Source organism: Quercus suber, unplaced genomic scaffold (assembly GCF_002906115.3).
Source record: "Quercus suber isolate HL8 unplaced genomic scaffold, Cork oak 2.0 scaffold_342, whole genome shotgun sequence".
NCBI lineage: Eukaryota > Viridiplantae > Streptophyta > Magnoliopsida > Fagales > Fagaceae > Quercus > Quercus suber.
In genome coordinates, this window is record NW_027069794.1 from 204891 (window position 1) to 220378 (window position 15488).

At 33.4% G+C, this 15488-nt stretch overlaps 1 protein-coding gene across 1 annotated transcript; it reads right to left on the reverse strand.

The window, feature by feature from the left end:
- Nucleotides 1–10636: 10636 nt before the first annotated feature.
- Nucleotides 10637–11488, reverse strand: LOC112002162 (uncharacterized). The gene is made up of 2 exons (XM_024034320.1): nucleotides 11236–11488; nucleotides 10637–11076 (listed from the first exon to the last, which is right to left on the reverse strand). The coding sequence occupies exons 1-2, from the start codon at nucleotides 11486–11488 to the stop codon at nucleotides 10637–10639; spliced, it is 693 nt and encodes a 230-aa protein (XP_023890088.1).
- Nucleotides 11489–15488: the final 4000 nt, after the last annotated feature.

The window sequence follows — 15488 nt, forward strand, 5'->3', positions numbered from 1 at the left end:
CAGGCTCCCAGACCGCGCGCCAGCCGCGGCCGCGCCTGACTGGTGAGGTGAGCTCCTTCTCTCCCTCTGAGCTCTTTCCCTCCCTCTGATCTGAGTTTGATCTGAGATGCATGTATTTGAAATTTTTGGAATTTGTTTTTGGTATTTTCGCTGGTTATAGACTTAGAATATATAATTTTTTTTTTTTGTTGGACCTCGAGTGTTAGAAACTCGATTTTTATGTACCGACATCGAGTCTAAGAGACTCGAGGTGCTACTAAATAATATAGTTTCAAAACTGAAACTACTAACTAGATAGTTTGAGAAAAAAAAATAATTAGCTATTTTGGCCAACTCTTAAACAAGTACTTGTTTCTTTTTCTTATGCTAAAAATCTTAGTTTATTGTATGTGAATAAATAGTTTTCTTTAATAAATTTATATATATATATATATATATATGTGCGCGCGCTAGTTTTTATTTTTATTTTTTAGTGGTTAGATTAATATTCATGTGCATATCATGAATCTAACCGTTTTTATTTTAAAACCAATAGAAAGAATTAGGCCAATAAGTTCTTGATTTATTAGTATCTCCACCATAATAATGGTAAGAATACTATTTTATTTTATGAAATCACTCTCTCACAGCATGAGACTCACATGTATGTAAATTCTATGGACTATGATAGGATAGATTCAGGGAAGTATGGGACTAGTACATGAAGGCATGAACCATGAGATACCTCCTCCTTATGTTGGGTATGCCTTTATGATTTAATTTCCATCATCTTCATTTAGATAAAGTGAAAGAGATTCATGATTCCATAGGAGCTAATTGATCCCACTTTACTGATAATGCCCTTTTAAGCATATCTGTAGTGAAATGATCATGAAGAGTTTGTGAATTTGTAGTGAGTTCTTGTCATGTATTTAATCTTATGGGTTGGTGTATCTTTTCTGTTTGATGCTGGCAATTGATGAGTCACTTTAATCAAATCTCTTTGAATCTCAGCGTTAATGCTGTATTAATCAGCGCATAGACTTTAAATTATGTTAAGCGTCATTGTTCCTTTTTCTAAACGTCCAGGCAATTAGCTAATCTTAGTATCTTATTGGTTATTGCTTTGTTTATAATGCACTTTTATATGTTTTTGAGTTACAAACTTTATGCGAGGTTTGATATATGTTTCGCATAAGCTTCTTTTGAATGATTAGGATGCTCATTAAAGTTTTCAATTTTTTTTTTTTTTGAGAAAGATTAAAGTTTTCAAATTCATGTATGTAGAAATATGACAATGATTGAAAACCATATGATAGCCTCAACAATTCCTAAAATTTATCAAAATTAAATTAATGTGAAAAAAAAAAACCCATTCATTGGATCCAACTTTCCTTTATTTGTAATATAGAACAAATGGGGTATCTATCAACCCCAATGCAGCATTACCTTTGAGGGAAAAGAGAATATATCCTGTTTATGTTAAAAATAAATAAATAAAGAGAATAGACCCAATATTGGGTTAAACTGAAACAGAAATGTGGGACCAGACCATTATCTTATTTGGTAGGGTCGTTGGCTTGATGGAATGGGTAGACTGGTGATTTACTTGCCTACTACTGTTCATGTTCTTATGTGGAGTATTTTTCAACATTGTGGGTACTATTGCCTGTTTCTTCCTGGAAGAATATAGTGTATCTGTAATGTGAATTTCACTTTAGGTTAAACTCGATTAATTTTAAAGAGCAATGCTAATGACACGAAAAATTTCACAATTCGAGATGATAAGTTATGGTTGGTTTAACATCACTTTCATTTGGGTTTATAATTGGCAACATTTTTAATTGTATATCAATTATAACATACTACCTCAATTATTATAAAAGAAATTGTGAAATTTATTTGTATCCAAAGACTAATTATTTTTCAAAGCTTGTGTAATCTTCCACTCAAATCCTTTTAAGTAAAAATATGGTATTTGTGCCAAGTACTTTATTTCTTGTTATTTCTAAGTGAGATGTTTAGGGTTCAAATTTTTCCTCTTCAACTAAGTCTGTAAATGAATTAAGTCATTTAACCTGGCTCGATAAAAAAATTTGTTAATATTTTTTTATTTATAAACAAGTCAAATTTGAGCCTTAGTTTTAGGCTAGTTTTATAAATGAGTCAAGTCCAAGCAAAAAAAAAAAAAAGTTCATGAACATGGTCATGAACAATAGGGCAATAGGGCTCGATAAAGAACAAGTTGAGCTTAGGCGGGTTTATGAGCTTAGTAATAAGATTTTTATTTTTTGCTAATACTTAATAATAAAATTGATATGCATATGGGCTTTAAAAAAAAAACTAATTTTTGACTAAACTCTTTTAATTAATTGGGAGTTGGGATCACATGTCTAAATCAAATGGGTTTGATATAATGCTTGAGTTTGATAATGTACATGTATTGTATCTTGAGCTAAAAAGCTGAAATTGAGCTTAATCTTAGATTGACTAATAAATCAAGCCAAACCAAGAAAGTTCAAGCTTTTGAACCATATGATAAGCACAAATTCAAACATAATTTGTAGGCTTGGTTCAAGTTTAAATCAAGTTTTGATTCAAAAGTTTAAATCAAGTTTAAATATTAATTTTATATTTGTTATCTAGATAAATTTGAATATTCAATACTCGACAAACCTTGACGCATTTATGTCTCAACCCCCAAGTCCCAACTATAAAATTTAAAAAATAGAGTATTTGTCTATTCTGAATATTATTCAATTAATCTCAAATCGGGTGAAAATATATGGATATAGCTCCTCTCACTCGGCACTTTTCTATTTGAGTTAATTTAACTTTCAAAGCTAGAAAAAAAGAAAAAGGAATTATAAAAATCATGGTCTTGTCATTACTCATTAGGTGCCGTGGTAGCTTGGGCAAACTATCACTTATCCTTTAAATTCAACTTGTTTTGACAAGCAAATGATTCATGCCAATAAAATGGCTTGACCAATATATGAATTTCATGCGAGTCAAATTTCTCTATAATTTCGACGAATTCCATTCTATTTTGCAGCTAAATTGCTATGAGCATTGAAAAATGGAATTGATAAATGTGAGGGTAAACCCAAAAAGGTTTTCTCAATATAGGAGAGCATATTTGGTGGGCAGAGAAAGAGAGTATCTACTTATCTATGATCCATTATGTATTATTAGGAGATGGGCATTTATATATGTGATTGAAGTGCAATAAATATTTCATACATTTGGTACGTGCATATTCTCTCCCACAAATACAATATATGGACAACAATTATGTGTAAGGTGTGTGTGCCTCCATGATGTATATATTCTTAACAAGCAAGAAAGCACATTGATCGGCCTTTAGCTTTCCACTGCTTGATTAAAGTAAAAGACATATAAAAGAGCCGTTGCCAAATACGCTATTTATGAGGGTGGTGCTACTATGTGAACTAACTTCATATATAGTATTTAGTTTACCATCCAAATTACCATTTAAAAGTGTTGGTTATCATCATTGCATTTTAATTTTTGTTTTAGTGGTAAAGAAAATGTAAACAAAACGTACATGAGGATCGAGTATGATAAAGAAAAGTGAAACTGAAAACTTTGGGATTCACTTATTTTACTATTTAGCTTAATTTTACTATTATTCATGAGTCCCATTGTACTTTTTAGTACTATTCAAATGTTCCACTGTACTATTTCAGCTAACTTTTACTTTTATTTATAATACTTTCAGCAAAAAGTCTTCAGTTTCAGCAAAATAAGTGGATCCTTAGGATTTGTTTGGATACCGTTTATTGCTGAAAACTGAAAACATTGTAGCAAAATAATTTTTAAATATGTGAATAGTATCGTGAGACCTAATTTTAAAGTTATTTTTATGAAAAAAATGTACTTGCGGGTCCTGTAAATAGTGTACGGGACCCACTAAAAACTCTGGATGCGCAAAACTCCAAACGCAAACATACACTTAATCCTAGCACTTGGATTTTTTTTTAATATTTAATTTTAATATTTTTTTTATAGAACTTTTACCTTTTTACTTGTTTAACTTTCCTCTCTCACATTGAGGGGTAATTGAATAGTGCACTGGATCCAAATCTTGCTTGGCCGATGACCATATAGTGTGATTAGTTGGCATCTCATGTGGGTTTCAGTTAATTCAATTGGTAAAGTTGAATAAAAGATCTGAGTTTCGATCATTACTTACGTAAAAAATCAATTATTGTCTTGATCTGCTAACAAAGAGCAATTATTAGAAACAAAAGTCATAGGTTAAATCATTCCTAAAAAGCAAAAGTTAGGCATCTTCATGTATTTGACATATTCATTATCTTTCTTATGATATATGAATCCCACAATTATGTGACACTAAATTGTTGTGAAGGAAATAATGTATATGGTATATGCATACACAAGATATTTTTACTTGGCGGAAACATTTAGGTTTTGAACCCATCCCTCTCAAGTCGAAAACTAAACGTAGCAAATACTTTTTTATTTTATTTGGCGTTCTCATCAATGACAGGTGAAAGAGGAAAATTATTAGTAGAGGCTAGATTTTCCCAATACTTTATGGTAATTTGAAAGTTGAAACGCAAATCAATATATAATAAACGAGCACGGAGTGTGTGACAATGCACGATACTTCTACATTTGGTTGAAGGAACCTAGAAATGCAAGGATAAACTTCATCAATTTTACGTTTTCATTTTCTTCGGAGATCGGCTATTTTCTGAATGATTACCATGTTGCTACGGAATCGTGTGGAATAACTTTTAGACTCTCCATTCACAGTTTCACACACCATCCCTCAGCCGAAGAAGTTTACATGTCAAAAAATTGTTTGCGTTCATACTCCTCTCATTTGAAAATTAAACGATTGAAACTATTTACAAATAAAATTTTGCATTGATGAAAGAGTGGGTACGATTCTCTATATAGGGACGGACCTAGATGGGGGCCTAAAGGAGCCCGGGCTCCCTTGAGTCCAATTTTTTTTAGTTTTAATATTTTTCATTTTTGTAGTTAGGCCTCCTTCCAAAACCTTAGACCCATTTTCTCCATAATAGCCTAACTAGCCTTACCTAAATAGCAGCTATCCAACCAAAAAACTTAACAAAAATAATAAAAATATTTACAATGGTGATTTTTATTTTAGCAAAAAAAAAAAAAAAAAAAACTATTTTACTACCAAAGAACCAAAAAATCATGTGTTATTGGAGAAGTTAAAACTAATTTTTTTGCAACTATAGTAAACTAGAGTAATATTTTATTAAGATTATATCTCTTCCTTCAATTAAAAAACTCAAATTCTATCGCTTCTTTTATTATTTTAATGAATTATTTATATTATTTTAAATGAAGTTATAAAAAAATATATAACATTTGATGTTAGATGTATTGTAAAGTGAGGTGGTAAAATAGATAAAGTAACTTTTTGATTGTTAAAAGCTAAAATTTTTAGTACCACCAATGTGAATGTTCTAACTTCCAAAAAAAAAAAAAAAATCCTACTCAGCCTAGTATTAGAAAAAGACATTATTTTGTTTTTGTTTGTCTTTGTTGGTAAATAATTGTATCTTAATGTATTTAGAAACAACAATTTTGAGTATTTATAATTTTTTAATACTATATGGATGCCTATTTGGAGTTTTTTTTTTTTTTTACTCTAACCCTCGCTAGCTTAAAATCCTATGTTTGCCTCTAGGCCCAAGGGGGTTCGAGCTTCCCTGGATCCAAATTTTTTTTTTTAGTTATAATACTTTTCATTTCTGTAGTTAGGCCCCTTCCAAAACCTTAGCCCCATTTCTCTACAATAAGCCTAACTAGCCTCACCTAAATAGCAATTATTTAACAAAAAAACTTAAAAAAAAAATAAAAATATTCACAATGGTGATTTTATTTTGGCAAAAAAAAAAAAAAACTATTTTACTACCAAAGAACAAAAAATCATGTGTTATTGGAGAAGTTAAAACTAATTTTTTTGCAATTACAGTAAATTGGTATAAATACCAGTTGACTGTAGCAAGTTGTTAAAAATAAATAAAATATTTTATTAAGATTATATCTCTTCATTCAATTAAAAAACTCAAATTTCATCGCTTCTTTTATTATTTAAATGAATTGTTTATATTATTTTAAATGAAGTTATAAAAAAAAAAAAGAACATTTGATATTGGGAGTATTGTAAAGTGAGGTGATAAAATAGATAAAATAGCTTTTTGATATGCTAAAAGCTAAAATTTTAGCACCACCGATGTGAATGCTCTAACTTCAACCAAAAAAAAAAAAAAACCTAGCTAGCCTAGTATTAGAAAAAGACATTATTTTGTTTTTGTTTGTCTTTGATGGTAAATAATTGCATTTTAATGTATTTAAAAATTAACAACGATTTTAAGTATTTATAATTTTTAATACTATATGGATGACTATTTGGAGTTTTTTTTTTTTTTTTTTTTTTTTTTTTTTTTTTTTTTTTTTTTTTTTTTCTAGCCTTCGCTAGTTTAAAATTCTGGGTCGTCCTTGTCTCTATATTAATATATTCCATATTAGATATAGTTTGCTCTCAGTTTTTTAAAATCATTATCTTTGTCTCTCCTGTTATTATTATTATTTTGATGAAATTGTCTCTACTATTATAATAAATAGAAAGTGGGATTTGCACATCATCTCTAACTAAGATTAAGAAATCTTGGGATCTATTATACACACTTTTTATTGAGAGAGAGTTTTAACTTATGACTTCCGTTCTTGATGATAGTCCTATATTATCAGACTAAGACACTAATCAGTTTTTGGTCTAAGCGGGGATTGAACCCATATCTCTTATACAACCATCAGAGACTTTACCAGTTGAGTTAACTGTAACCCACATTATACACACTTAAAAGTACTATCTCCTACTCTATTATTTATTTATTTTCCTATTAAGAAAAATGTGTGGGACGGTCACAGATCTCATATATATATATATATATATCATTTATTCTCCAATTATTAATTATCAATTTTTATTTATTTATAAGAAACTATTCCGTTGTAGCTTATATAAATGATTTCATACATAGTTTTCACTTGACACTTAAAATTTTTCCATTCCCATTTGCTAGAGTAGAATAATATATATAAATTTATTTTACTTCTTGCACTCCTCCGTAGAATATTTTTAAATAAAGTTTTCGGAAGTGTTCAAGAAATACTAAATATGTTAGATATTGTTTATTATTATATTATTATTTATTTTTTAATTTTTAACTTTATGAGAAAACTATCTTCAAATTAACTTGCGAAAACCCAAAAGCCATAGTGTTCACAAAAGAATGATGTTAGTTTGGACTAACAATTGATTATGAGCGGGTTTTAGATTTTTTTTTTTTTTTTTTTTGAATTTTTTTAGATGGTTAGAAATATATAGGGGGAAAAAAAAACTATTTTGGTATTTACATTTTAGGGATCATGGTCAGTTTGATCCACATATTTTGGTTTCAGTCAATTTGGTCAATGTTAATTTCAATTGTAGTCAATTTCCATTAATGAGTTGACAATAAGAATCAAATTAACTACAATTTGATAATAATTGAGACTATATTGGCTGCTACCAAAATGCAGAGACTAAATTGATAGTGACCCTAAAATGTCAGGACCAAAATGGTATTCTAAAATATGGAGTACACATTAAAATGTTGTTAACCCTTTAGCATGAATCTCGGCTTGTCCATTCCATTGGGGATAAGCTGGGGCAGAGTATATATTTGTAATTCCCAAGTCATAGCAGTATCTTCTGAAAGATTTGCTATCAAACTGAAGGCCGTTGTCCGAGATAAGGGTATGAAGGACTCCGAATCGTGTGACGATGTTCTTCCATACAAACTTTTTGGCGTCCACATCTCTAATGTTTACTAGGGGCTCAGTTTCGACCCACTTAATGAAGTAGTCCATGTCGACCAGCATGTATCTTTTGTTTCCTGCTGCCTTGAGGAAAGGGCTCACAATGTCTAAGCCGCATTGAGTGAATGGCCAACGGCTGGATAGAGGATTAAGGACTCTCCCTAGTTGATGTATGTTTGGCACGAATCTCAGGCACTGGTCGCACTTCTTTACATATTCTTGTGCTTCCCTTTGCATATTTGGCCACCAATAGCCTTGAGTGATGGCTTTGTGCGCCAAAAATCTGCCTCCATTGTGGCTTCCAAAAATCCCTTCATGTAACTCCTCAAGGAGTAGCTCTGTTACTTCGGGGTGTATGCATAGCAAGTACGGCTTAGAAAAAGAGTGTTTATACAATTTCTGATTCTTGGACAGCCAGAACCGATAAGCCTTTTTTCGTATTTTGTCAGCTTTGGATCTCTCCTCGGGTAGGATATCCTCCCTCAAGAATAGTACTATGGGGTCCATCCAGCTAGGCCCCACTTTAACATGGTGAACATGAAACCATCTCTCTGTTCAGCTCTGTGGGCTTGTGCAAGTCTTCCACAAGGATGACACGGGGTAAGCTTTGTGCTGAGGAGGTTACAAGTGTGGTTAGGGAATCAGCATGTGTGTTTCTGCTTCTAAGGACATGCAACAGGTTGAAAGATTCAAAGCTTGACTGTAGACGTTTGAACTAACTTAAGTACCCTTGCATTCTTCCATCTCTCCCTTCAAATTCTCCCTTCACTTGGCCGACGACTAATCTTAAGTTTGAGAATATCTCTACTGCCTTTTCGCCCATTTTTTGAACCATGCCCATTCCCATTAGCAAAGCCTCATATTCAGCTTTGTTATTTGTGGCTGAGAAGTCCAGCCTTAATGACTTCTCAATAGTGATTTTTTCAGGGGATACCAGCACTAGCTCAATTCCGGACCCCTTTTGATTTGCTGCACCATCAACATATACCTTCCAAAATAATGGTTCTTGCAAGGAGATTGTGTCAATTGATTTTCCATCCATGTTCTGTGTCGCTTCTACTTCTTCTAATGGGGGGTTTGGTGAACTCGGCCACCAAGTTTGTGAAAACCTGGCCCTTGGCAGAGGTACAAAGCATGTACTTAATTTCAAAAGCCCCTAAGACTGTGCCCCCTTTAGCAAACCTTCCCGTGTAATCAGCACTTTGAAGTATGGCTTTAAGTGGAAGCTGAGTGAGGACGACAACTGTATGTGCTTGGAAGTAATGTGGCAACTTTCGTGTACCATACACTACTGCCAAGATGACTTTTTCTAGTGGTAGATAACGAACCTTGGTCTCATGCAGTAACTTGCTCACGTAGTAAACTGGCTGTTGTATACCACGATCAACTTGTACCAACACTAAACTTATAGCATGAGAGGCCAAAGAAATATAGGGAAACAAGACCTCATCCACTTCAGGACTGGACATGATAGGTGGCTGAGATAGATATTCTTTAAGTTGCTGGAAAGCCAATGCATACTCCTTGGTCCATTCAAAGCCTTTCCACTTGTTTATCAATAGGAAGAAGGGCTTACACTTGTCTGTTGACTGAGAGATAAACCGGCTTAAGGCAGCGGTCATTCTGGTCAGTTTCTGGATTTCCTTGGGATTCCAAGGTGATTGTAAATTGTTAATAGCCTTGATTTGATCGGGATTAACCTCAATTCCCCTGTAGGTTACCATATAGCCTAAGAACTTACTTGATCCCACACCAAACAAGCACTTGGAAGTGTTTAGACGCAACTTATGTTTCCTAAGAACTTTAAAGATGTTTCCGAGGTCTCCTACATGCTCAGACACCACCTTACTCTTCACCATCATGTCATCTATATAGACCTCGATGTTTTTGCCTAGTTGGGGTTCGAACATTCTAGTCATCATCCTCTGATAGGTAGACCTAGCATTTTTCAAATTGAATGACATCACTTTGTAGTGGTAGTTCCCAACGGGAAAAATGAAAGCGGTCTTTTCCTGATCATCTAGGGCTAGCGGTATTTGGTGGTACCCTTGAAGGCATCTAGGAAGCTCATCAGAGGATGACCTACAGTTGCATCCACTAGCTAGTCTATTCTAGGCATAGGGAAGGGATATTTTGGGCAAGCCTTATTTAGATCTATGAAGTCTATGCACACTCGCCATTTTCCACTCTTCTTTTTCACCACCACAGTATTGGCCAGCCATTCTGGGTAGAACACCTCCTTGATAGCTTTTGCTTGCTTAAGTTTCGTCACCTTGTCTCTGACAGCATTAGCATGATCCTTGGACGTGTGCCGAGGTGGTTGCTTTTTGGGGGCTATAAAGGGATTGACGTTTAGATGATAACAGATGAAGCTCGAGTCCGCTCCTGGGGCCTTATAAGCATTCCAGGCAAACACATCAATGTTTCTTCTAAAAAACTTTATCAACTTTTCATTCTCTAGAGTGGGCAGTTAAGCCTAGACCAGGAAGAATTTCTCTGGATCGTCACCAATAATAACATTTACCAAATCTTCACATTTCGCCTCCTTGGCTGATTCGTCGACAGGCAACGCTGGTGCTTTTAGTTACTATAAGCCCTCCTCAGCATGGGCTGAGGACTTAGCCTTGGGCTGATGCTAGATGACGGCCAGCAGGCATTGTCTAGCCACAGATTGATTTCCCAGGATTTTCTTAACTTGGCCCTCAGACGAATATTTCATTTTCTAGTGCAGAGTAGAAGAAACGGCTCCCAGGGTATGAAGCTAGGGTTTGGCTATAATGGCTGTGTAGGGTGAATAAGCGTCCACTAAGATGAAATCCACCTTCACCACTTCTAAACCAGTTTGTACAGACAATCTAATATGATCCTTCGGAATGACAACCTTTCCATCAAAACTTACCAGGGGTAAGTTATAGGTTGTTAGGTCCTCAAGTCTCAAATTTAGCCCCTTGTGCAGGTCAGGGTACATAATCTCAACACTGCTGCCCTGGTCTACCAACGCACTCTTTACATCATACCCCCCAATCTTGAGTGTGACCACCAAAGCATCATCATGGGGTTGGATGGTTCCGATCTTATCCTCATCCGAGAGGCCCAGAACCGGTTGGATTTTCATTCCAATCTTTTTTAGCTTTGGATTAGCGTCCTCGGCAGATAGCCGAGCCACAGACATCACTTTAGAAGGACAGGAACCAGTTCTTCCTGGAGCAGTGAAAATGATATTTATCGTTCCCAAAGAGGGTCTTGAAGAATCATCTCTCTAGGATTCTGAGTTTGTCTGGCCCCCATGGCCACTAGAGTGGTGCAAGAGTTGCTTTAACTTTTCTTCATGGACGAGCTGGTCTAGGTGGTCGCACAAACTTCTACAATCTTTCATGGTGTGTCCATGGTCTTGGTGGTATTGGTAATAGAGGTTTTGGTTGCACTTTGCAGGGTTTCCTGTCATTTTATTTGACCATTTAAAGAATGGCTCATTCCTAATCTTGTTCAGAACTTGATGCATCGACTCTCGGAACACAGCATTAACTGCCTGAGGATTGGTAAATCCTGACTGCCCAGCAAAATCTCTTTGTGGTCGGTTGTTATTATATCGGTCCGATCTGAAATCCCTCATCTCATGAGTGATAACCTTATCCTTTCCTTTTCTCTACTACTGATCTTCCTCAACCCTTTTATTCTTATCAATTCGGTCTATAAATTGACGCACATTAGTGACAGGTTTGCCAGTTAGGGATTTCCTCAAACCATGCTTGGCCGGGAAGCCGATCTTAAAAGTATTGATGGTCACATCGTTAAAGTCACCATTTATCTCGTGAATATCTCCCAGTATCTGTCCGAGTACATTTTTGGGGTTTCTTCCTCTCGCATGCTTAAGGATAGCAAGGAAGCCAAGGACCGAGGAACCTTGCTACAGGTGACGAATTGGGAACCAAACGCCTAGGTGAGCTCCTTAAAGGAACTTATGGAGTTTACCTTCAGATTGTCGAACCATCTCATCGCAACGAGTCCCAGACTGGATGGGAAAACCTTGCACATTAAAGTTTCGTCCTTGGAATGGACAACAATTCTCTGATTGAAGTGGCTCACATGTTCCACGGGGTTTGTTCTACTATTGTACATGGTGAAAGTGGGCAGAGTGAATCGTCGAGGAAGTTTAACCCCCAAGATTTTGCGTATGAAGAGTGACTTGGAGATTTGGTTCAAGGCCTTGTTCTACCATTGTACACACTTTTTTTTTTTTGAGAGAGAGTTTCAACTTATGGCTTCCGCTCCTGATGATAACTCTTTATTATTAGATTAAGACACTAATCAGTTTTTGGTGTAAGCGGGGATTGAATCCCAAATCTCTTATACAACCATCAGAGACTTTACCAGTTGAGGTAACTGGAACCCACATTATACACACTTAAAAGTACTATCTCCTACTCTCTTATTTATTTATTTTCCTATTAAGAAAAATGTGTGGGATGGACAGATCTCATATATATATATATATATACACATTTATTCTCCAATTATTAATTATCAATTATTTATAAGAAACTATTCCGTTTTAGCTTATATAAATGATTTTATACATTGTTTTCACTTGACACTTTAAAATTTTCCATTCCGATTTGCTAGAGTAGAAATAATATATATAAATTTATTTTACTTCTTGCACTCCATTCCGTAGAATATTTAAATAAAGTTTTCGGAAGTGTTCAAGAAATATTAAACATGTTAGGTATTGTTTTTCATTTTATTTTATTTTTTAATTTTTAACTTTATGAGAGAACTATCTTCAAATTAACTTGCGAAAACCCAAAAGCCATATGTGTTCACAAAAGAATGATGTTAATTTGGACTAACAATTGAATATGAGTGGGTTTTAGTTTTTTTTTTTTTTTATATATAAATTTTTTTAGATGGTTAAAAATATATAGGGAAAAAAAAAAACTATTTTGGTATTTACATTTTAGGGATCATGGTCAGTTTGGTCCACATATTTTGGTTTCAGTCAATTTGGTCAATGTTAATTTCAATTTGCCGTCAATTTTCCATTAATGAGTTGAAGATAAGAATCAAATTAACTACAATTTGATAATAATTGAGACTATATTGGCTGCTACCAAAATGCAGAGACTAAATTGATAGTGACCCTAAAATGTCAGGACCAAAATGGTATTCTAAAATATGGAGTACACATTAAAATGTTGTTGACCCCTTAGCATGAATCTCTCCCCTTGAATCCCATGCACGAATTTTTCCCTTTAAATCCCAAGTACTTTGTGCATGAGAATGTATCATTGGTAAAATTTAGACTAGGTTAATGGTTTTTGAATGGGGCTACGGTTTTTGAAAATTTAGACTTAATTAATTTTCAGTTCCTTACGGAAAAGTTACATTGAAATAGTGGAACTATATTTCAACTCTACTTAAGTTTAATACATTGATGTATTGATTAATACAATACAAAACTTATTATTTTTTCTAAGAAAAGTTAAATTAAATATAAAAATGTATTTGAATTTAATTGGAGAACTTCAAATTTACCAATTAAAAAAAGCATCAAACAAAAAATAAAAAACACAAAACTATGGTTTATGATTATTTTGTTAAGTTATACATAATTTTTGATCTTATGATTTTTTCGATAAATTGACATGATTATTACTTTCTATTTTGATTACTTTTACACATTATTAAAAGTTCATATCTAAACAAAATAAAGAAAATAAATTACTGCAAACAAGTCAATAATTAAAAAAAATATATATATATATATATAGATATTATAATTCCATTATATTATTAAAAGTTCATATCTAAACAAAATAAAGAAAATAAATTACTGCAAACAAGTCAATAATTAAAAAAAATATATATATATATATATAGATATTATAATTCCATTATAACATATATTATAATAATTGGACTATTATAATTTATTATTATAATTCAATTATTAAGGAAGGGCGATTTGAATCTTAGACATCTTCGTCGGAACACTCAGATATACCAATTGAGTTATAAGACTCTTGCAATCACAATGTTATGGCTTTATAAAGAAAGAGTTATTTATTTATTTTTTTTTTTAACCAACGAAAAATTTTATTAGAAAGAAAACAAACCCAATACACCAGCGTTATCGATATACTAAGGGAGAAGTATAATAAAAACAAAATGCAATGCTGCTCAAAAAATCTAAGAGAGAAAAACAAGGCAAAGAAAGAAATCAACACTACAATCCAGCAAAATACGAATGACATTAACAAATTAAATGCTGCACCAATAAATCTTTTGAGATATGGGTGTTTTACAAGCCTAGTGAGTCTTGTTTACACGTATCAACCTAGTAAACTAAATAAAAGTTTCCCATACAACACTAAAAAATATGTCAAGAGCCTTGTAACTCAAATGACACATAATGATGTTTTTAACAAAAATGTTTATAGTTCCAATCCCAAACTCAAGATGTATGGGATCTTGGTCCAGTGAGCCCGGTAAAATAAATTTGTAGAAAGTGGGTTGGAGAGTTAGACTCTAATGAATTTGACAACGGCTAGTGTGGATTTAAAAGATGATCAAGCAAGAACAAGGAGAATAGAGCTAATTGCACTCACTGTTCGAGGAGAAAAATTTGTTATATAAATGAATAACAGTTGGGTACAAGTACAATTTTGATTGCTACAGTATTCATTCTCTATTTTTTCGACCTCCTTCTCATGAAGGGTATCTTCCATTATATAGATCCTCTTGGGCCGTCTTGATCTTAGATTTGTTGATCATTTGAACCCTTACTTGAGTGTCTGTTCCATCAAACACCCTCTTTGGCTTTTTGTGAGTTGTGGTAGCCAAAACAGTACTATTTAGGGGTCTTCTCCACATAAATGTGGTCAGAAAAGTAGCTGCAATGCATTTAATGCGGTAGTAGCAGCTTTCCCCAAGATATTTTAGGTTCTTTTCATTCTCGCATATTCGTGAGGCATGTTCCTATCACTGGAGCTTCTTGGAAGGTCACTTTGATTTATAGGATCTACCTTTGATTTGTGTTTAGCTTATTCGAGAAGATATTCTTCCTCAGACCACCATCCCACTTGCATTCGGCTTCTTAAGCCATGAGTCTGAACCATTTATTTCTATTCATTCCTCCTTGGACTACTACTGCTCTCGGCCAAGGCCCAATGCCTAATATATGATTTGGGCCTTTAACCTTACATATGTCAATTGTCAAGAGCCTTGTGACTCAAATGACACAAAATGATGTTTTTAACGAAAATGTTTATGGTTCCAATCCTCCTCCACTTTCAAAGCCATTTATCTTTTTGCCTTTTTTCTTAAACAAAAAAAAAAAAAAAAAAAAAAAAATCATGTGATTGTGATAATGAGATAATGGCACACAAAGTCACAAACCCTTCAAATCATTCTTTACATGTAGATAAAGCTCTCAAATCAGCTTCTCTGTGTTGCTTAGATTACTATTGCTAATTATATGGAATTTAATTTTCTTATTTTATTTTTGAAATGTATTTCTAGATGATTAGCCAAGAGTCTTTTAACTCAACTAGTAGACACCCCTAATGTTTCCAACATAGACATCCAAAGTTTTTTTTTTTTTTTTTTTTTTT

Bases quoted from the DNA above. Each gene is read 5' to 3' on its own strand.
- LOC112002162 (XM_024034320.1), bottom strand. From the start codon at position 11,488: ATGAGGGATTTCAGATCGGACCGATATAATAACAACCGACCACAAAGA. The intron at 11,077-11,235 runs GTTTGTGCGACC...TCACTGCTCCAG, and splicing joins CACCATGAAAGATTGTAGAA to GAAGAACTGGTTCCTGTCCT.